This window comes from Condylura cristata, unplaced genomic scaffold, assembly GCF_000260355.1.
Source record: "Condylura cristata isolate star-nosed mole 26May11 unplaced genomic scaffold, ConCri1.0 scaffold00001, whole genome shotgun sequence".
In the NCBI taxonomy this organism is placed as follows: Eukaryota; Metazoa; Chordata; class Mammalia; order Eulipotyphla; family Talpidae; genus Condylura; species Condylura cristata.
The window spans coordinates 6823449-6847688 of NW_004567102.1; the positions used below are offsets into that span (position 1 = coordinate 6823449).

Below are 24240 nucleotides of genomic sequence, written 5' to 3' on the forward strand. Positions count from 1 at the left end.
AGAACTTCCAAGCTGTTTTTTGTAGCCTATCAGTAAGCTTTTCTCTGACTCTTTTTTGATAGTGTTTCTTCATTATTTTCTGATCTCTGGCCCCTGGACATTTTGAAGAGTCTAAAAAATAAATAAATAAAATAAAATGCAGATTGGTATCCAGACTGGTTTGGCAGCTTTCATTCTCTCTCCCTGGGTAGCACTCATCTGTGGGCACCCCATAAAAGGTTCTACCTCTGGCACCTTTCTGGAAAATCCTATAGTGTAACTTTCTCCAATAAGGGTCTCTTGTGCCAGTTCTCTTCAGACTCTTTTCCTGGTTTTGACCCAACCCCTTGGGCACAAGGCTTTGGACTTTCCCTTACTGCCCTGTCTGTCTTTACTGAAAATCTCTTTTGCACTAAGCCTTGCAGCTAACGTGTGCCCCACCCACTCTGCTGCTTTTGCTCAGAGAAACCTACCCTAAGTCTTGTCTGCACACTTATTACCTCTTGCCTAGGTGGATTAATGTGGGAGTGAGAATGTCCTATAATCCCCTGCTGTTAGAATGATTTTTCAAAATTGGAGGAAATAAGAAACATTAGCTACACTTTCTCATCAAGTTGCTTCCTTCCCTGGACCTTTCTCCTCTTCATCCCTTCACAAATCAATAGCTGTTTCCTGAATCCTTAGTCTTCTGACTATACTTTTTATGGATTTGAATGAAGACTTACTAGTATTTTTTAAATAAATATCTTAATTGCAAGGTGGAAAAAACCCAAACTATTTCATTGTTTTTGAAAGGGTCCATGAACAATTTTCCTTATAAAATGTTTCTAACATGTTTCAATTTCAAGCAAAAAGTCTGATAGCCTTAACTTGGACACCTAAGTGGAAAAGTTCTGCTAAGTATACTCAGCCTGCTTAATGATGGGTAAGAAGCAAGCTTTGTGTTTTCTCTGTAAACAGAGAATCTTTTCCATTTGGCTAAGTAGATGGAATTTGTGGAGTCTTTCTAACTGACTGGAAGACATACAAGGAGCAATTACCAAGCTCTTGTCTCAATAATAGAAGCCATCAATGAAAAGACACCTCTTCATCCCACATCCTACCTCTAACATTCCAACACCACCACTTTACTGAACAGAAACTTTCCAGGCATTATGGGAATGAATCTGGTTTCTCATGTCCATGTTAGAGACAAATGTTACTAAGGCAATTTCCACTTTTTTCCAACTTGCAAATGCCCCATGTGTTTGTTAAGGGTATAATTTACATTATGGATTTGCATATTTATTATGATACCTGTCTGTCGGAGGGCAGTCAGTGCCCTCTAACAAAACCAGAATATTATGAAAAGTTTTCAACAGATTGCAAGGGTGCCTTTTTTTTTTTGTTTGCTTAAAGATGTATTTATTTATGCATACAGAACTAGGGTACAGGCCAGAGGTGCAGTAAGAGGCTTCACCAGAAACAGAGCGGGGAGCAGAACAGGCAGATCGACGAGATACACTGCTGAGGGTAACAGCGGGTGAGACAGGAGAGGTCTGCTGCTCCCTGTAGCTCACCTCTAGGACTGGGGACCAAACTGGCACTGAAGCAGCTGCGGCTAGCTTGCAGTGCTGTGTCCTAACTCACTGTGCCACCAGGCAGAGTCCCAACGGTGCCTTTGAATGATGCGAATGAAGGTGCCCTAAAGACTAGAGGTAGCCCTGTCTAGTTACCTTGACTTAGAGTAATATTATTATCAGGCAGGCCTGCTGAAATGGAAGAGTTTTCACCAGTGTTTTCTAATGTCTGGGTATGTTTGAAATGTTATAAATACAGTGCCACTATTCATTTCAATAAAGAGAATATTCTATGGTTCAACAATTTTGAACTACTTTTCGCTACTCCTGCATAAAGTCTCAGAGGCGATCTGTGATAGAGATTTGGGAGAAAGGAAGACTTAAAATTCTAGGGGAAGTCGGCAAGGGATGCTCTTCTTCCTGCATTTTAACAATTTCAAAGGTAGATATTTTTTTCAGATTGATTGGAAATCTAAATAATTTTCTATGTTATAAAATATGAACAGTTGACACATATCATCTGAGAAGTTTTATAAATTTAGAATACATTTTTTTTTGGTGTGGTGGTCTTAACCTAGACAGCTTACAAAAGTAAAGAGTAATTTTTACACATAGCCACTACTGCAATGTTTTGAAAACGCTAGCACTTCAACAAATTTTTTTCTTTCTATTTTTATCTAACATATTTATCTAAAATATCTTCTTGCTGATAGTAAGAATATAAATAATCATGACATTTCGTAAATTAAGGTAATTTAACCACCAATATCAAGTTTCGTAAAAATGTTTTAAGAAAGAAATTATACAAATTATTCATAATCTCTTTTAGAGAATAGAAGCAGAAGGAATACTTTCTAACTCATTCAATGAGGTAAATACTACCCTAGTACCAAAACAGACCAAAACAACAGAAGAAAAGAAAATTAAAGCCAGTATCTCTCATGAGCACAGATGCAAAAATACTGAATAAAATATTAGCAATCAAATCCAGCCATGTATAAAAAGAATTATATACCCAAACTAATGTGATGCATAACAGGAATAGAAGGCTGATATAACATTCAAAAATCAGTTTATATAATCCACTATATCAGTCACCTAAGAAAGAAAAATCACATGATCATATCAAAGGGAACTCTTATTCATTGCCAGGGGAATACAAAGTAGTACATGCATTTTGGAAGACACTTTGGCAGTTTGTTACAAAAGTAAACATATTCTCACCATAGGACTCAGCATATTTACCTCCTTCATATTTACTGAAGGAATTAAAAACATGTCTACACAAAAACCTGTATATGGCACTTATTTATAATTTCCAAAACTTGGAAGCAGCTAAGATGACCTTTAGTTAGTGAATGGATAAACAAACTGTGGCACAGCCAAACAATGGAATATTATTCAGCACTAAAAAGGAATAATGAATAGGGAGACACATGGAGGAGACTTCCACATTCATATATATAAATGCATATTTCTAAGTGAGAGAAGCCAGCCTGTAACAACTCTATAGTCTATGACAATAACATGACATTTAAGAAAAGGCAAAACAATGGTGACAGTAAAATGATCAGTAATTGCCAGAGGGTGACAATAGGAAGGCATCACTAGGCAGAATAGAGACTTCTAGGGTAGTGAAAATTCTATGGTATCATAATATTTTATATATAAATATCTACCTATAACAGTGAGTGTTATACATTTGTCCAAACGCACAGAATTTACAACACCAACAATGAAAGGTAAGATAGTAATGGGAAGGTGGTGAAATATGGAAAATATTTGTAATAAAAAAACATAAAATATATTCTTCGACCCTCCCTGGTGGCGCAACGGGTTAAAGCACAGCACAAAGAAGCTTAAGCCACTTCCGCATGAGTTGGATTCCTGCTTGCCCCGGAGGAGATCCACATGGCGAGGCAGACCTCTCCTGACCCGCCCGCTGCTCCCCTCAGCAGTGTACTTCTTCAATCTGCCTGTTCTGCTCCCCACTCTGTCTCTGGTGAATCCTCTGACCCTCCGCATTTCTGGCCTGTACCCCAGTTAAGTCGAATGTTAGTTAGAAATTAGAAACAATAATATTTACAACACCAACAATGAATAATAAATAAATAAATCTTTAAAATATATATATATATTCTTCTCAATTTTACTATAAACCAAAAACTGCTGTAAAAAAATTAAGACTTAAAAAGAGAAATATTTGCATAGCATCCAATGAAGCACTTATCAGAAAAAGGGCAAGTCCAAATTCAAAGTTGTAAAATATTCTGAGTGATCATTGTGAATACTTGTTTTTTTATTCACATTAATTTTTCACATAAATTGGTAAACAGCCTCTCCTAAATATTATTGTTTCTAATTTCTAATTAACATTAGGCTTAACCTTGATTCATCTGCTTTCCCAAAGAACTTAACTAATACCCTGAGATCATGCTACTATCAAAGCTCTGCTATTTCAGAGGTGCTAAAACCTGTTGATGATTTATTCCCATCTGAAAAGGAATAAAATAGAAATATTGAAGGGTCTGAATTTTTTAATGTATCCTATGAGACTCAGGGGTGTCTAGTGCCCATATGGAAATATCTTCAGACTTTCAAGAAGCTTCTGCTTACTGTACTTCTGCTTCCATATGCTAGGAAAACTGTCATCACTAAAAGAAGACACAGAACTGGAAGATGTTGGCTACTGCTATGGAAATGCAAAAGCAAAATGAGAGTCATTCATGACAGGCAAGACCAGAATCATACGAAGTGCAATTAACGTATAGGGGAGCCAACATTTCCAGCACAGATGGTTATTTATACTCATTTATTTATTGGTTACTATCATTTAATTATTTCACTAAGATTTAGCACATATAACGGAAATATTTTCATAGCTATTTTCTCTTATTCTAAAATTATATCCAACTATGATCAAATTTGAGAGTGCTACTAACCCCATAAGATCACCTCCTGTATTATATTAAATTCAGCGAGCGTTTCCCATCACCAACACGTATCACTTTATAATTATCAATAGAGAGATGACTCCCACATTTGGGGAAATTGTAGAAAAAGACAGATCAAGAGGCAAGAGATAACTATACCACTTCCTCTGCCAGGTAAATCACTTCATACTTTCTACATTTATTTAATTGCATTTGACAAATTTTGAGATTGCTTGCTTTTATTTTCACTTTAAAGTTTATTAATGCTTCAAGTAATGAAGTAAACATGCTTCTTGTGAAAAAGTCTGAAAAAATTTTTAGTTGAAAAAATTTTCTCAAGTCCCATCAGAAGGTCACTGGTATGCTGAAATTTTTTTCTTCAAATAAATTTACGTATATTTTGCAGATTTGCAGTAAAATTATAAATGTGTGCATGTTATAGCCTTTAATATAGAGGATGATATTTTTTTTTCTACTATTCTGAGATGTGGGCAAGTCAGGCAGTGAGAATTTGACATTGATACCCCACCCAGATCACTACCTGTGGCCCAGAGTGCTGCTTACCAACATGGGTGGCACCTCTCCTCGCCTCCGAATCCCTAACATTTAGCCTCTAGTCTTATTTAAGGGATTCTTAAGAAATATACTGGACTTTCCCAGGTTCCGTTGCAACTAGAAATGGCTGTGACATATCTCTTGCCAGTGACAACAAAAGTCAGTGAACAGAATTTCTGGGGAAGACAAAGGGCAACCTCGGCCAGCTCCCTCTTCTTTCACTTCCACACTGTGAATGTGATACTGAAGGTTACAGGGCATTCTGAATGAGGACTAAAGCCTGCTAAGAATGGCTCAGTCACATGATAAAGTCCTGGAACTTTCACAGTAAGCCCTGGCTACCAAAGGACACGCTATTTAGTTCAGCCTCTGTAAATTGGTCAACTGTTAGTTAATTCACTAACAAAAATGTTCAGTCCTGCTGACTGAATAACTCTTCTTCTACACTTAGTAGTGACATAGCATAGGATTTGATTCTGATTTATCTGTTCTCTCTTTTTCATCTAATCTTAAAATGGCATAACACAATCATTGTCACTTAATCCTTCCTCTGCTCTCTATTTTTCAAACATTTCGTGGTTGTTTATCCTTTCAGATAAACTCTGGAAACTATGTTTATCAACATCTTTAAAATTTTGCTTGAATTTCACTGAATATCCACATTAATATGTAAAGAACTGACTTCATACTTTCACCAGAGCCAGATTAGTAGCTCTCCATTAGTCTTTTTTCTTATACCCCTTACCCAAAACATTATCACAAAGTTCCTGAAAATTTCTTACTTTACCTTCTTTTACTATTGTGATAGATCTATTTTTTTTTCTTCTAATTGGGTTATTTCTAGGATTGACTTCTTAGATTGAGTTAGATATATACTGAAAGATCATAGGTGGTCAGCCAGACTGAATAGTCTGAAAAATGTGGCCAGAAGAATAACACAAATGGAAAGTATTATACAATAGGTAGGAGTAAAAGCTAAAGGAATAAAAACTTTAAAGGCATAACTTCAAAAATTTAAAACATAAAGTGCTTACATGAAAAAGTGCAGGTTTGGGTTTGATGCAAAGAGGTCTGCAGCATAAGTGAAAAGATTGGCCCTCTAAAGGACAGTGTCCCTTGACACTAGAGGAAAGGAAGTGAGAATGGGAGAGGGAGTTGGGAGGCAGAAGTTGCAGGAATTCATTTCTGAAGGCTTCCAAAGTCTCTCTAAAATAAGGAAACAATAGATTCTGAACAAGAGAATTGGGGCAAGCAGCATTTGACAAGATACAGACAGTTGATCCAATTACTGGGAGAAATGGGAGAAAAGCACTGGGCACATGAAGACACTGATTAGTAACAGTGGGCCCCCTGCAGCAGTTAAAGAGCATCATGTGGTGGAGTTTTCCTTCCATCTTCGCCTAAGTCCTAATTTGAAATCAGCGCCCTTCTTTGTGCCCCCAAGAGAACTCAGAACTAACTGTGTAAGATTAAAATGATCAATCTGAGTTTGTTCTACTAGACGGGAGCCCTTTGAGGTCAGGTATGGCCTTGCACAGTGTCTGATGCAACAGAGCTGCAATGAACTCAAAAGCTTTGGTGCTACAAGATGCTTTAACTATTGCAGACATCTAGATAAAAAAACCCAGAAACTGCAGTCGCTCAGAGCTCAGATCGAATGCCAAGATATAACACAGAACTCCCCAGACACAACACAGATTTGCCAGTAGTTGGACAGTCTGAGGTTAATATCCTGATCTAGCTCTCGGAGACACAATCGTGGGCAACTATCCCACAATCTATGTTAACCTCAGTTTACTCATTTACATAAACTATAATACCTAGTTTCTTAGATAAGATAATGTGTATAAAGTCCCTTGCATGCAGACAAGCTTACTATAAGTGTGTATCTTCTTCCTCTTTGGAGAAGTGAGGTTTTCTGGTACCTCTCAAAAGAACTCTGTTTTTTTTTTTTAAAGATTTATTTATTTGTGCATACAGAATTGGGGTACAGGCCAGAGGCTCAGGGGCAGCGAGAGGCTTCACCAGAGACAGAGTGGGGAGCAGAACAGGCAGATCCACGAAGTACACTGCTGAGGGGAGCAGCGGGCGGGTCAGGAGAGGTCTGCCGCGCCATGTGGTCACTTCCAGGGCAGGGGGGAATCGAACTCAAGTGGAAGTGGCATTAGCTTCTTAGTGCTGTGCTTTAACCCGCTGGGGCACCAGGGAGGGCCAGAACTCTGTTCTTAAGTGAAGGAAGGGACTAAAGCAAACCACCAGCATTAGAATTGCTTGTGAGGCTTATTAAAAGATATTTAAATCTTCTGGTGGTGGAGGCCAGCAACCTGCATTTGGGCAATCACTCTGAGTGATTCTTTGATATTGTTAAATTTCAAGCCACTGGTTATGAAATCTCCAAATCCTGCCTGTATTTTTTATTCCCATTGCCAAGAAACAGGCTAAATAACTTCCCCAAGCCTCCTCATTTCCATGCATTTCATTCCAGCCCCACACTACTGATTTTTCTCCCTAAAATGCAATTTAGCTATGTGCCCTTGAGTAAAAATGTCCAAGGGCAACATTGTCACCTACTCCTTTTCTGGGTTCTAGTCCAACATAAGAAGCTTTCAAAATTAGAAATTCCATTTTCATTTAGACTACAACAGTACAAGTTCTTTGCTTTTCAAAATCCATCTTTTTTATTTCCACATGAATGTGATATTCCATCCCACCATTAGCTTTACCTATTCCCTCAAGACTATTTCATGGGAAACCTCCTCTATGAATATTTTCCTGGTCACATGACTTGATGTAATTATTTTTTCCTTTAAGTCCATCATTCTTCCTACCTCTCCTAGATATTTTTCACATTCTACCTCACACTATTTGGTACTAGTTGTACCCACTTTGCTATGGTTCCAAGAGAGCAAAGATTATGTTAATAAGCTCCAGGCCTAGCACAGTACGGTGAAGAGAGTTGCATCTCAATAAATGCTTGTGATTAATTTCAATTACTCTATGACTATAGCGTGTGAGGGCAGATAAGGTGCATTTATCTTTTTGTAACTCCAGCAATGCTCAGCAATGCTTTCTGTCTGGTAGTAGGTACCGGAAATGCGATGAATTAAATTTAACATCTCCCAACTTTTTTTCTTTTGATGACAAATTATTCAAAAAACATACAGCCAACAGTTCAAATACTGTATGCTGGAATCTGCTGACATTTTTTTCAAGCAACAATAACCATAACAATCTTTGGAACCTCAAATGGAATATGCATCTCTATTTAGGAATACTAAAATTACACTAAAGTAAGGTACTATTTTCCCTGCTGTTAAGACCAGCAGTTATATGATTTCACCTCAAGAGACATACTTAAATTCTAACTCTCTCCCTTTTATAGATAGCATATGACATAAGAAGCTTTCAAAATTAGAAATTCCATTTTCATTTAGACTACAAAATATATTTAAAACACATATGCATATATTTGTATATCAATGTCTATATAAAAATGTACAGCCAAAAATGTATATACTTATCTAATTTTCTTATTTTGAGGTAATAGATTTACATGCATGTGTAAGAAATAGTACAGAGAGATCTCAAGTACTCATTACTCACTTTTTCCCACTGGCAATATCTTACATAACTCTTAAATATCACACCAGGGCACTAGCATTGATACAATTCAATGTTCTTATTCAGATGTTCCAGTTTTGCTTGTCCTCACTTATCTGTGTGTGTGTCTACTTTATGCAACTTTATCATATGGGTAGTTCCGTGTATCTGTCCATAATCAATATACAGAATGGATCATTATTTCCACAAAGACCCTTCATTGCTCTTGTAATAACCATTCCAACTTCCTTTCCAAAATCTAGTGAAACTAATATCACCTATTTCCAGAATCCTATTTGGAGAATCCTGTATCTCTAAAACACAAATAACAATGTAAACAAATGTTACCTCAAACAGAAGGAAGGAAAGGAGGGAAAGAAGAAGCAAGAAAGGGCATTACAGAAATGAAATCATATAGCATAAAACCTTTGGAACTGACTTTTTTACTCAGTATCATGTCTTAGAGAATCATCCAAGTTGTCAAACATCTCAAGAGTTCATTTCTTTTTATTGTTGTTTTATTTACTAAAGTCAATAGTTTGCATTAGGAGCCATTTCTTATGCTGCAAATACTGTGAATTTGACCAATGCCTGTCATGTATTCATTCATCATTACAGTATCACACAGAATAGTTTCACTGCCCCCAGGTCATTCCTTGACTCATCACCCCCTCAATCACTCATCTTTTTGCTGTATCTACACTTTTGCTTTTCCAGAGTCATATAGTTGAACCTAAACTATGTAATTTAGTTAATACTGGCTTTTATACCTAACAATACACATTTATGTTTCCTCCATGTTTTTTTGGAGGCATAATAGCTCATTTCTTTTTATTGTCAAAGTAATATACTTATTTGCCATCTATATATTTTCCGTGGTGAAGTATCTTTTGTTTGTTGCTTAATTGGGTTTTTTCCTATGTCACTGTTATTTTAAGAGTTGTTTGCGTATTTTAGAGTTAAGTCCAAAAGTGTTTGGTAAATATTTTCTCTCCTCTGGTTTATCTTTTTCTCTTTTAACAGAATTTTTCCAGAGCAGAAGCTTTAATTTTAGGGAAGCTCAACTTTTCTATTTTTTTCTTTATGGATCACACTTTTAGTGTTAGTCTAAAAACTCACTGCTAACAATGATAGCAACATTTGCACAAAGCAGTCAAATTCAATCCAGTGCCCTAATATCATTATAAACAGTCCAAAGGCATCACTAGGCAAATGTTTCAGTAATAGCAGAGAGGTGGGACTCATGCGAATGTAAAAGAAGAAGAGACAGAAAAGTAGCGTGCATGTGAGAAAAAGCACCCACCTCAGCAGGTGATTTGGAGGGAACAGACACTCAGTGATGAGGAAACCACTCCTGAGGGGATTACTGAATAATGCCAAAATGACGTCAAATCTGATCTCACATGGTTAATTAGTCCCCGGGGAAAAGTTGTGGAAGAGATCAAATGTGTACATTGCTATTGTCCTACAAATAGATGAATACAAGAGGCAACCAGGCTCAACAGAGAGTTTGTCTACTATTTTTGGATGGTATTCAGTGTTTGGGCATTCCAGCTCCCAACAAAGAAACCAGTCAACTAGGCCAATTGGCTTTCAGACTTCAAACTTGACCCAGTTCAAGTGTGTGCAACCAGATTAACAGTGTATACTCTTGATTCAATTTAGGCACAAAAAAAGTTACATCCATTTATTATCTCAGTAAAATGTAAATCCTCTCAAACCCTCAGAAAATCAGCAGATTTCATGCCAGTCAAATCTTATAATCTCCATACCAAAAGTTCTTGAGTTGTTCTGGAATTTTAAGCTTTTAATACATTTGAATTAAACAGGGTATGGCCCAGGGATATGGGAGTCTTTAAAAAATTATTTTTACTTACTTATGTATACAAGAACTGGGGTGTAGGCAGAGATATAGGGAGTGAGAAGATTCACCAGAGACAGAGTGGGGAGCAGAAAAGACAGACTGACTGAAACATACTGCTGAGAGGAGCAGCAGGTGAGATAGGAGAGGTTTCTGCAGCACCATGTGTCACCCTTCTGGCCAGAATCGAATTCATGTTGCAGTGGCTTTAACCTGCTGCACCACTAGTGAGGGCTGGAGAGCTCTTAATTTCTAAGATGACATCTGGGGTGTAGTCATGATACTGGAGATTCTTGTAGGTGCTTTCAACATACTTTTTTTAAATAGGTTAAGGTCTCACTGGGCCTAGAGAGAGACTACAAACACAAATAAGTCATACTTCCTACAGCTGGGAAATTTATTTTTGCAGCTATTTTCCACCAACCAATCAAGTTTTTGAATGGAAGTCACCTTTTTAGGTCTAGACCTTAATTCTAATACATAATTCTCTAGACCTTAAGGTAAAATCTTAAAGCGTTTTTTCAATTCTTGCATGAAAATGAGTGTCTATTTTTTAATCCTTGCTCTATTGCTAACCAATTAGTTTTGAAACCCTGGGCAAGTCATATGTCTCTGGGTTTAACTGCCTCAATAAATAAAATGAGAGGGACAGTCTTCTGTGACTGGCTTTCTTTTCACACCCAGTCAACTCCAAGGTGCTTTCCTTTTTCTCTTTTTCAGCATGTTCATCACAGCCAAGCCCTTCATTTCTGGATTACTGTTAAGCAGGCTTTAAGTACTTTGGTTGTAGATGTCACTTGTTAAAAGCACTTTTAAGCAAGACTTAGCCTAGAGTTATATTGGTTAAATTGGAGGCTAGAAAATTAGAATCCTGTCACAATAGAGATCTAACTTGTACCAAAAGTCTGTTGCTAAAGAACTCAGAAGCTGGCCTCCTTGATTCCTGCTATTCATGTCACACCTCAGCACTGCCATTCCGACCACACCTTCACATCTTCAATGTTGCTATCCTCATCTTTCCTTTAAGGAAAATTTTACCTTTTTGTAAACTTAATTCCAATGATCTCTTTAAGGCTAACTGCTTCCATGGAGTTAGTAAATTTCCCTTTTTCTTTTTCCTTATGGAAATATTAGAGTGTCAACAAAAACCCAATGCTGTAATTTCCTCTAGTGAATAATGCAAGCAGGAAAGAGATAACTAAAACTCTCAATCAACACAAGTAAAACATATAAAGGTGATGTGAAGAATAAGATTTGTTTTCTTTATTATTTTTTCTTATACCCTTTGCAAATTAAAGTAAGCATCTGGCTGCTGATCCTTTTTTTTTTAATAGAAAATTAAAATGTATCTTAAAATTGTTTTAGAATATTTAATAATATTAAAAATATACTTTCTGTCTCTTGCAACTTCTTATATATGAAGATGTCTGGACAAAACTATATGAACTGTTACTGATTAATAGGTCTAATTTAGGACGATATTTAAAAAAGCAGTGAGTAATGCTATATAAATGCTGACAGGGTAACTTATTCCATTCATAGATAAGTTTTGAAATCTCTGTATTTCAATCATGAAACAATCAGTACCAATCTAACCAAATGACTGTCAAAGTTAGTCTTTAGAACAGCAGAGAAGCATTTGGGGAAAACTGAAGTTTTATTTTCTCTCTTTCAGATTCTCTTATTGCTGGTTGAACCCTAATTTGAATACCTTCTTCAGAGAAAGGCCACAATTAGAGGAGTTTTATGTGGCAAGAGTAAAGTAGTACTGTCATATCCCATCAATCTTTTCAGCAGCCACTTTCCAACTCCAAAAGAAATTTTCTCAAGAAATGAGTTTCCAGCAATTTTAGTTCCCATCACTGCTGTCTATGTGTCACAACTGAAAAAAAAAATCCATTACATTACAAAAATATTCTGTTATCCAGTATTTGCTAATTACGATTGAGACCAGACACATACAAAGTTTCAAAGAAAACAATTGAAGGGAACATCTGAGATTAATTTTCTCCCATTCTTTGTTGTTAAGCTACTCACGGCAAATCTTCCAAACTGGAGGCTTCATGTCTTGGATCCAATAGATCATAACCACATTCATTGTAGATTTCCAAGTAGGAAATGTGCGTTGTATATATTTTGCTGCTGTCCTGATTGGAAAAGGGAAAGATGTTATTTAATGGCTATAGGTCACAATTCAGTGTAGAAAAAGATGAGCACATTTATCACTAAGTTCCATCACAGCTTCTCTCCTTTTCTCTCTCATTTTGTATGGTTTACATTTTTAGTTCGTGACACTTTCAAGTTGCCAGTTACCATATGCATGAAGGCTTCTTTTTATTTTTTTAATGGCCAACACCCATGATTACAAGAAACTTCAGTCTGTTATTTTTTATTGGTTCCACGTTATACATAAAAAGTCAATATACACTTAAAATAAGCCATCTTGGTTACAGAATGGCATAGTGCACCATTTTCTACTTTCCAGACCCCCCCCCAAAAAAAGGTCACTAAGAAAAAATAAACTTATTGTTAGTTTGGTTTAAACCTTCAATAGTGAAAGAGTTTCCAACTTTAACCATAGTTCCTTTTTACCTTCTAATATTAAACTTTTTCTGCTGACATAAATAGGTAACGGAAAGTGAATTCCAAGGGACAGAAATAGTCCGACCAACCAGGTAGCAGGAAGTATGGACATTAATGGTGCATTGCATAATCAGGCTAGTTTGCATGCCCTAAGTGGCAAGTCAAGATATTTAGGTATTAATAAGGGAGACGTATTTTCTGTGGTTTACTGATGAAATTCAGTGACATAGGAATCATTGTAATTAGGGTAAAGGTCAAGGTCTCTTACACACATTTCAGTTCTGCTAACAGACAAAAAGACCCCACGGTCCCTTTGGAATAAGTAAGATAAGCAACTTTTTCAGCTCTCGAGAAAAACTGCGTTCAGTTTCTACTACAAAACATCATATAATAGCATCTTCTTGTTCTCTCCAAATACAAAAGCTTCCATCCCTGTAAATATGATACTGCTTCTGCTTTTCATAAAATGAGAAAATATTTGTGTCTTATGGAAAGGCCATTGTCAGAGAGGATACTAATAGAGAGGGTTTGCTTAGCATGACTTTTCTAATTGATTCTCACTTGTACCCAATACAGTCTATTTAACAGGTACTACTCAAAGGGAAAGCAGACCAAGTCATAGTGCTAGGGGCGAAAACAAATCCAAAGCTGGTTTCCTAGCCCTGTGAGCTATGAGTCCCTACCATGTAAGGTATCTGTTTCCATAGTCATTAAAATAAAGATGTTAGATGATGAATCCAAATATGTACTTTAGATTAAAATAATAGTCTTCTATGATCCTCAAATGGCTCTAACTATTCAAAGAGGGATATTACTATTTCATAGAAACAAAATGATACATGAAAAGCCAAGGTAACTGGCAGACAGCACATGTCTATAGTCACTCTCCAGCTGCAGCTGCAACTACACATTCTGTTCTTCTGTGAAGGTGACATCCTGGACCAAGTTTGTTCCAAGAAATGCTGTAAACTCTGCTGATGTGGATGACTTGCCATTCTGGCAAATCAACAAATCACCTATTAATTACAATCATCTCCTGGTTTAGTAAAAGCACCATTTCAAAATTATTCTTCAGGCTGTCGCTTGGCTTAGTATAGGTATCAGAGAATATAAACACTGGAGAGACTCTGTGCTCTTCCATCTAATATAGTGTTTCCTAAAGCACTCCATGAAATGCCTTTGGAAAAGGTGTTCTGTAGTCAACGCATATACTGCTCTGCTCTGTAAGGTTCTCAGAACATACTCATGACCACCAGAGATCATTCAGCATCACCCCAAGATGCTGTTTAAAACAACATTATTTTAGGGCCCCTCTGGAGGCACAAGAGGTTAATTTTTTTTTAAAGATTTTATTTATTCATACAGAATTGGGGTACAGGCAAGAGATGTGGAGGGTGAGAAGATTCACCAGGGACAGAGTGGGGAGCAGAACAGGCAGATCGATGAAGTACACTGCTGAGGGGAGCAGCGGGCGGGTCAGGAGAGGTCTGCCACGCCATGTGGTCACCTCCGGGGCAGGCGGGAATCGAACTCATGCGGAAGTGGCTTAAGCTTCTCAGTGCTGTGCTTTAACCTGCTGCGCCACCAGGGAGGGCCACAAGAGGTTACTTTAAGATGCAGTCCTATGAACTTATCAATAGTTATTGCAGCCTGAGTTTAATCCCTGGCCAGGGAACTGACCCACATGGCACAACAGACCTCTCCTGTCTCACTCACTGCTCCCCTGAGCAATGTATTTCTGTCAGTCTGCCTGTTCTGCTCCTCATTATGTCTCTGGTGAATCCTCTTGCCACCACCCCCACACCTCTGGCCTGCACCCCAGCTCTTGTACACCTAAATAAATAAATCTATTTTTTAAAGATTTATTTACTTATTTATGCATACAGAACTGGGGTACAGGTCAGAGGTGCAGGGACAGTGAGAGGATTCACCAGATACAGAATGAGGAGCAGAATAGGTAGATCAATGAGGTACTCTGATGAGGGGAACAGCAGGTGAGACAGGGGAGGTCTACCACACCATGTGGATCACCTCTGGAGCAAAAAAAAAAAAATGTCTCTAAAACTTACCTGAACATACCTGAAATATCCCACAGACTAAGGCTTTATATTTTAGCATACAGTGTGAGCTCATTTTAGCATCACACAGAATGAATTTCAGATATTAGATCTATCATTTGTAACAGTTATCTTGTACCCTCTCAGATGTTTAATTAATAATTGTTAAATTATGAAGGAGAATATTGGGGTTTATATTTTAAATTGGCGAGGATGTGGAGAAAAAGGAACCTTCCTACATTGCTGGTGAGAATGAAAACTGGTCCAACCACTATGGAAAGCTGTGTGGAATTTCCTCAAATGGCTAAAATTTGGCTCCCATATGATCCAACAATTCCACTTCTGGGCATTTACCCAAAAGACATGAAAACATTAATTCAAAAGCGTGCCTGTACTCTTATGTGTATTGCAGCACAATTCACAATACGTAAGCTATGGAAACAACCCAGTTGTCCAAAAATAGATGACTGATGAAGATGTGGTATATATACACTGGAATATTACTCAGCAATCAAAAAAAATAAACTCATGCCATTTGCAGCAACATGGATGGAGTTGGAAGGGATCATGCTCAGTGAAATAAGCCAGAAAGAAAATGAGAAATACCAGATGCCTCACTTATAGGAGGATTGTAGGGGACCCAAACAAGGGATTGGGGAAAAATAACAATTATAACAAAGTAAATATCAATATCAACAGGTGACTATATCCAGAGACATTCTTCAGGGGTGTGGAGAAGAAAATAGCTTGAAAAGGGTGGGAAGAGCACAAGGGACTATGGTGATGGTACATGGGTGAACTGGTGGTGGGAAGTCCGTGGGGACCAGACATGAGTGGATAAAGCATACAATGTATGAAAATTAAGGACGATGCAAAAAATATATTAAAAATATTTAAAATACATAAAATAAATTAGTAACTAAATAAATAAAATCCTATCAAAAACATGTGGGCCACAATAGGCACCAAGAAAGGATTACTGATTTTATTGTGATTGCTGCTGCTGGTTTTATGATTTTTCTAAAAGTCTTTTAAAGGGGAATTTAGTGTGTGAAAATAAGAGAGGAAAAGAAAGGCAGAGTGAACAGTTACCTTGTATGTTTGTTGGTAGTTGAAATACTCTACTTCCAGAAATTAGGAAAATCATTAAAAGTCAGGAAAACAGCCCGGAGTTAAGAATAATGCTTTTGGCTCCTCCAGTATCTGTATTTTCTGTACTTTTATAGGAATACATTTAAAATTTACTGAGCTATATGGCAAGCTACCTTTCCTTATAAGACTAATTTCAGTGTTTAGGATTGCCACGCTATAATGTAACACATGTTTCCTGCAGACAACTTTCCTTCCTGCCTTCAAAAATGTTAGAACCTCACAATACTCAAAAATAATAAACAGAGATTTCTAAAATAAATGGAATCAATTTTCTTCCTTTACAATCATTGAACATGTACTCCTATCATGCTCCCAGATATCAAAGACTCACGATGCACTGGGGTCTTACTTTATCTTGAAATAAACACTTAGCATAAGTCAGGTGTTTCCTTAAAGACTTCCAGAGAGCTCCATGTGGCTCTCTAAGTCAATCATCTTGGGGCATCTGAATACCTGTCTGCATTTTTCAGTTATGTAATGTGGACAAACCGCAAGTTGCCCCAGACTTGTTTGTACACAATTCAGTTTAATTATAATGATTGTGTCTGTACCTCATCTTGGAAATGTGTCTATATACAAAGAGTCGTGCTGGCTATACATTGGTCAATAGGTTTGCTCCATCTCCAAAAGGATTTTTAGAATTGTTTAGACTGAAATGAGGTTTAAAGTAATGTCAATTACAAACATAAAACAATGAGCCCAAGAGAGTCTGTGTGTGGAAAACATTTAGGTTTTTAGAACTGTATTTTGGTAACTACAGAGGAAATTTAAAAAGACAAATGTATTTTCTATATATGAAATCTATTATAAATATATGTTTTTTTTATGTTAAACTTAATGAAGGTAATTGGCTTCATTTGTCCTGAGTTTCAAAGGATTCTCTGAAATTGGTCAGGGATCACTTGGAAATTATGTGTGTGTGTATTCACATATACATATAATATACACATACATATTGTTGTAGCAAAAACTATCATGTATGGAGCATCTACTACGTGCCAAGAAAGATCTGGACCATAATTTAAACAGTCTCCACAGTAACTCCATAGGACTGAGACATTAAATAGTCTACCCAAGGTCACATGCTTTAAGTAGTACACTTTCTTTGAATCAGGTCTGCCTCTACTAATTTCATGATATTTACAAGACAACAGGATTCACATCAGGCCATGGCAAGAAGAACAATTAGAAATTATATCCCCAGCGTGTGAAATTTGGGAACAAAATAACATAGCTAATGTCAGAAATACATGAGTAAATGAAAAGAAGAGATTTGGACCCAATATATATATATACTATACTCAACTTTTACTTTTCCAAATTTTCTGGCATGCAGACTTGGCATGTTTGAGCTAGTGAGAGATGAGCTGAACTAATGGGTAATTGCTACTTTATGGATGGAAATTAGAATTATGCAGATCTCAGCTATTTCTTCTCATCTTTGCAATTCAAAATGCAAACAGCATACAGTTGAAATATTTTGGTATGACTGTTACACTGACCTAGTTAGGGCAATTGTTATACAGATTTAATAAAATTAAGGAACTGCTGGTACTAGTAAGGATGTTGGAAATCATCTAGTACAGTGTAATGCCTACTTTCATAAAGGAGAGAAATGAAACTCAGAGAAACTACCTGACCCATTGTGGAGAATTTGCTCAAATACCACCAACAATATAAAGTCAGTCTGAGGTAAAGAGATAGTATATATAGTGATAATAAGCACAGTATGTGACATCATATAGACCTGTGAGGAAACTCCAAATCAGCTATTTACAAGGACCAGGAGAATGATATTTGAGGTTCAATTTTTCCAACTATAAAAAGATAAGTCTTCCTCCCTACCATGCTATTTGTATTATATATCGTATTAAATGTTGGTAAGACAACAGACACTTGGATTCACTCAATAAATGATGTATATAATACGCGTGGGATTCCTCTTTATAGCAGTATTAATTACAATACATTTTTGACTCTGGTAAATGCATCTGTACCTCATCAAAACTGCCAAGAGGACACACAGTATCTAGTCAGTGCTTTAGCAGCTAAAATAAAAGTAAAATTCTGCTTTGGTGAAAAGATATTCTTAAGTTTCTTAATGAGGGATAAGATATTAGTAAAATTTGTTGTTATCTGTTCCATGTGCATATCAGAAGGAATTCCATTTGGGTCTTTCCTGAAACAGTATCCAGTTAATGAGAAACACCTTCTTAATTTTAACATTTTCAGTGAAATCCCAAACTTTCCTTAAATTTAAATGTAAGGATAACTAAAGCATAGCATTGTCACCTAATAAAAAAGTCCTCATTTAGAGATAGTACAATAAAATATCACCAATTTTTTTCCTGTAGTAAATTTCTGCTGTATATATATATATATATATCAAGTATAGTATACTTAAAGTTTCATACCTTTTGTAATTGCTCAAAAATATATGACAGTGTCCTTGGGATAATGCCTCTGTCACTGTAGCGCTCTGCCCCTCCTGTGATGGTAAATGTCTTACCGCTGCCAGTCTGCCCATATGCAAAGACGGTACCATTGTAACCTGCCAGGACACTGCATAAAGAAATGGCACACTTTTAAAATCAAAATGGCTAACTAGATTTTTATTGACTGTTTTATATTCTAATAGCAAGCTTATTTAACACTTGCAAAGACACTTAGAATACCTACTTCTAGGGAAACATCTATAGAAATGTTTATATGCATGAGTGCCTAGCTAGAATTTACTTTTTTATACTCAAGTAGTAGTAGCACATCAACTCTTTTAAGAAAGCATTTCAGGAATAAGACACAGATATACACTCTCACCACTATTACTCAATATATTGCTGGAATTCCTAGTAAAAGCAATTAGACAAGAAAAGGACTACAGATTAGAATGAAAGAAATAAAACTATTACTATCTGCAGATGACATGGAACTATATACAGAAAATCCCAAAGACTCCAGTAAAAAGTTATTAGAAATAGCAAATTAATACATAAAAGTAGCAGACTACAAAATTAATATACAGAAATCTGTTACACTTCTATACACAAAATTAATAAAAAAAAGTAGAAAAGGAAGTCAGAAAAACAATCCTATCTGCAGTCACATCAAGAAAAAACATAAATACTTTGGAATAAATTTAAGAAAAGTAGTAAAAGATTATATACTGGAAAGTATGAGACATTTTGTTGAAATAAATAGAAGATGCAAATCAGTAGGAAAATATTCTGTACTCATGAACTAGGAGAATTAACAGTTAAAATACTATATTACCTAAAGCAATACAGAATCAATCCAGTTCTGTCACAATCCAAATGACATTCTTCACAGAAATGGAGCAAACAATTATGAAATGAATTTGGAACCAAAAAAGACATCAAGTAGAAATAATAATCCTGAGAAAAATGCACAAAAATGGAGATGTCATGCTCTAGTGACTACAAATAAATTGTCACTAGAACAGAATGGTTCTGCAATAAAAACAGACATATAGATCAGTGGAACAGAATCAAAAGTCCACCAATGTATGGACAGCTAATTTATGACAAAGAAGCCAAGGGCCATAATACAGCAAAAAAAGTCCCTTTTATGTGGGAAAAAAATGGAGAACCTCATGTAAAAGAATGAAACTATATATTATCTAATACAAATCACAAAAATATAATTCAAAATGGACAAAAGACATCAACATAAAGCCTGAAAATATAAAATATGTAGACGAAAACAGGCATTGACATTAACCTTAAAATGTGTTTGGGGACTTATCTCCAATGGCAAGAGAAACAAAAGCAAAAATAAATACAACTACAACAAACTAAAAAATTTCTACATAATAAAGGAAACCATTATCAAAATGAAAAGACATCCAACTGAATGGGATGGCATAATTGCACATCATAAGCCCAACAAGAGATTAATATACAAAACACAAAGAAGTCACAAAATTCAACAACAAAAATCGAACAGTCTAATTTAAAAATAGGCAGATGATCTGAATAGACACTTCTCCAAAGAAGACATACAGATGGCCAACAGACACATGAAATAATATTCATCCTCACTTATTATTAAGGAAATGTAAATCAAAGCATCATTGAGACATCACCTCACACCCATGAGAATGACTATTATCCAAAAGACAACAACAACAAAAATAAATGTTGGAGACAATATAGCTCCTCTCTATTGTACATTGGCTCTTCTTATCCTCTATTGTTGTAAATTGGTGCAACATTATAGATAGCAGTATAGAGATTCCTCAAAAAAATTAAAACTGGAAATATGATATAATACAGTTATCATACTTTACCCAAAATATTAAAAACTACTAATCTGAAGAGGTAGATGCACCTCATGTCTACTGCACTGTTATTTATAATAACCAAGAGCTAGAAATGATAAGTGCTCAGAAACAGATGTTTGGATAAAGAAGATATGGTATATACACAGTGGAATATTACTCAAAAAGAAAGATAAAAAGATGGAATCTGGCCATTTGCAACAACACAGATGAACCCAGAGAGTATGATACTGAAGAAATAGTCAGATGGTAAAAGACAAACATGGTAATTTCACTCATATGTGTGTATACAGAGAAGCCAAACAAACAGATGAACTAAATAAAAATAAATTTTTAGTGGTTACTAGAAAGATGGAGGTAGATAAATTGAATGAAAAAGGGTCAGAATTAAGGATAAAACCGGACTCTTAATGGTAAAGTTAATGTAGTATACATAGATGCTTACCTGAAACATACACACTGTTATAATGTAATGGGATTTTGATTAAAAATAAAATGTAGGCCCTCCCTGGTGGCGTAACAGGTTAAAGCACAGCACTAAGAAGATTAAGCCACTTCTTCATGAGTTCGATCCCTGCCTGCCCGGGAGGAGATCCACATGGTGTGGCAGACCTCTCCTGCCCCGCCCGCTGCTCCCCTGAGCAGTGTACTTCCTTGATTTGCCTGTTCTGATCCCCACTCTGTACCTGGTGAATCCTCTCACCCTCCGCATCTCTAGCCTGTACTCCAGTTCTGTATGAATAAATAAATAAATCTTTAAAAAAAATGTAGTGGGAATAAAAATGCTATACTTCAAATGGCATCTATTACAAATTTTTATTTAGAATAAAAATTTTTACTTATTCTAAAGATTTTTAGTTAGAATAGTTTTATAAGAGGATCCGGTAACATGGCGGCAGAATGAAGATGCTGAAATCACTACCTTCAAGCTCACACAGGAATATAAGACAAAAACGGACTGTAGACTTACACAGTATGAGCTTCTACACAAATGAGAGCACCCTGGACTCACTAGAAGGAAGATAACTGAGGGAGACTCAGCATTTGGGGAGCTCCAATGGGGGGGCTCTGATTCGGGAGCACCCAGGCGCTAGGAAGTGCCTCAAATAGGAGGCTAGTTGCTCTTCGACTCACTAAAGCCCTGGAGATAAAGAGAGACAACTCAGCTCGGTGAATGGAACCAAAGCTGTAAAGAAAAACTGCTTGGAGTGGGCACATAGCCCCGGAGGTGAATGGAACTAAAACTGTAAAGAAAGACTGCTTGGAGGTCCTCCCTGGTGGCGCAGCAGGTTAAAGCACAGCACTAAGAAGCTAAAGCCACTTCCGCATGAGTTCGATTCCCGCCTGCCCCGGAGGTGACCACATGGCGAGGCAGACCTCTCCTGACCCGCCCGCTGCTCCCCTTAGCAGTGTACTTCGTTGATCTGCCTGTTCTGCTTCCTGCTCTGCCTCTGGTGAATCCTCTCACCCTCTGCATCTCTGGCCTGTACCCCAGTTCTGTACAAATAAATAAATATTAAAAAAAGAAAGAAAGACTGCTTGGAGTGGGCACATAGCCCTGGAGGTGGGAAGGAGAAACTGGCCTCTGGGGCAGCTACAAGGCTTGTAACCTGTCTCGTGCTCCTTGCACCTCTCACCCCCACAGAAAAGGCCTGAAGACTTGTTCACGCTATTAGCCACTAAGGCAGGGTCCAGCAAGCTCACAAAACCCCAAAGGTGAAAGGGGAAAAAAAAAAAAAAGAACTGGTTAGACTGAATCTAAAACAGGCCCAACCCTGGGAAGCTACAACACTTTTAACATACCCCCAACCCTCCATGAGGATGTCCTAGCATAGAGAGGCCCTAGGAAGTGCCTCAGATGGGAGACTTGCTACTGTTCTACATGTTTACTGCCTCTACCCACAAAACCTGAGGTAAAGCCCTGGAGTTAAAAAGGGACAGCTATGTTCTGTGAGTGGACCCCAAGCAGTGGGGAAAGACTGCTCAGGGAGAGATTGTTTGGAGTGGGCACAAAGAGTCCTGGGGGTACTGAGGGAGGACTGGCAGCCTGCACAGCTGGGAGGCTTGCAGCCCTTCTGGCTCTCCCTGCATCCCTGAATCCCCCACCCCCACAGCAGTGCCCTGAAGAGTTGTGAGCCAGTACGGCACTGCCTTGCAAGGCTAACAGTGCTCAGAAAGTAAACAAAACCAGTGACTGGCTCAATGACAGGCAAAGCTGCAGGGAGACCTACAACACTTCTAACATTCCACACTCACCACGGACACATCAAGCATAGATAGAACCCGGGACATTGAAAGGCCACAAAGATCAACAGGCACCTTCCAGAGACAAGGACTCAACATATTACCAGAAGAAACTGAACACCACAAGAGACCCCTGAATACCACTGGCTGAAACAACAGACACAATTACACACAGTGGGGGGCTGGAAAAACAGGAGACACTGAAACAAAACAAGGTTCAGAATACCCTCCACAACTGAAGTGTCTGGAAGTGCCTCTGCCATCCCAGAAAGAACATCCACAAAGAATGCTGGTCAATTATAGCAACACCGTGTCTCAGTGAATAGAAAGTATTAGAAAATACACGACAGGAAAAAAGAAGACAAATACTCAAGCAAGTCCAAAGGGGAAAATTTCATAACAAAAAGTTTGGTCATTAGAAATCACCAAAGAAAGAGAAGAACTGCTCAGCCTACCAGATAGAGAATTGAGAATCAACATGAAAACAAACAAAAAGAAGATGAGAAGGAAAAAAAATGATATGAGGCAAGCCATCAAGTAATTGAAGAATGCAAACAAAGAGATGAATGGAAGAAATAAAAAAGAAAAACAAAAAACAATATGAGACAAGCAATCAATGAACTGAAGAAAGATGAGACATTAAAAAAGGAAATAGAAAAAATGCAGGAGATGAAAAGGCCCCTAGAGGAGATAAAGAATGCTGGGAAAAGTAACAAAAACAAAATAGATGACATAGAAGAACAAATCAGCACCCTCAAAGACATGGACATAAAGAGAATTAAAACAGAAAAAGAAAGAGAAGTAAAAAGGAAAAGGAATGAAGAAACACTTCAAGAGCTATGACACCATGAAGAAAGGAAATATCAGAGTTATAGTTATCTCCCACCTTCTCCTAGAAGCTGGGAGAAAGGCCAAGGAATTGAGAAAATATTCACAGAGATAATAGAAGAGAACTTCCCTAATATGAAGGAGATGAAAGTAGACATCCAAAAAGCAAGGATAACACCAAACTACCATGACAATAGGAGAAATACAGCAAGACACATCATAGTAAAACTACCAAGAATACAAGACAACGAAAAGATAATGAAGGAAGAAACAAATAACCTATAAAGGGAAACGATCAGGCTGACATCAGACTTCTCCGAAGAAACACTATGGGCAAGAAGAGAGTGGTGGGACATACTCAACAAACTCCAAAGCATCAAATGACAAACAAGAGTACTACAGCCTGTGAAGCTCTTCTTCCTCTATGAAGAAAGAATAAGGACATTTTCAGAAAACAGAAACTACAGTTTTATCATGATTAAACCACCACTCCAAAAAAATACTACAAGAAGCCCTCAAACCAAATTAAACAGAAGACTGAACAAGAACAGTTCAAAACAAGGAATAAAAATACAAAAGGACCAAAAAAAAA

The 24240-nt window shown here is 37.1% G+C and overlaps 1 protein-coding gene across 1 annotated transcript in view; it reads right to left on the reverse strand.

Annotated features, from left to right (window-relative positions):
• KIF6 (kinesin family member 6) overlaps positions 1 to 24240 on the reverse strand; it is a 378140-nt gene that overhangs the window by 280244 nt on the left and 73656 nt on the right. Inside the window, exons 4-5 of the mRNA XM_012720329.1 lie at positions 18694 to 18841; positions 12525 to 12634 (exon numbers count right to left, since the gene is read on the reverse strand). Coding sequence (XP_012575783.1) covers positions 12525 to 12634; positions 18694 to 18841 — 258 coding nt within the window. The remainder of the gene's footprint in view (positions 1 to 12524; positions 12635 to 18693; positions 18842 to 24240) is intronic.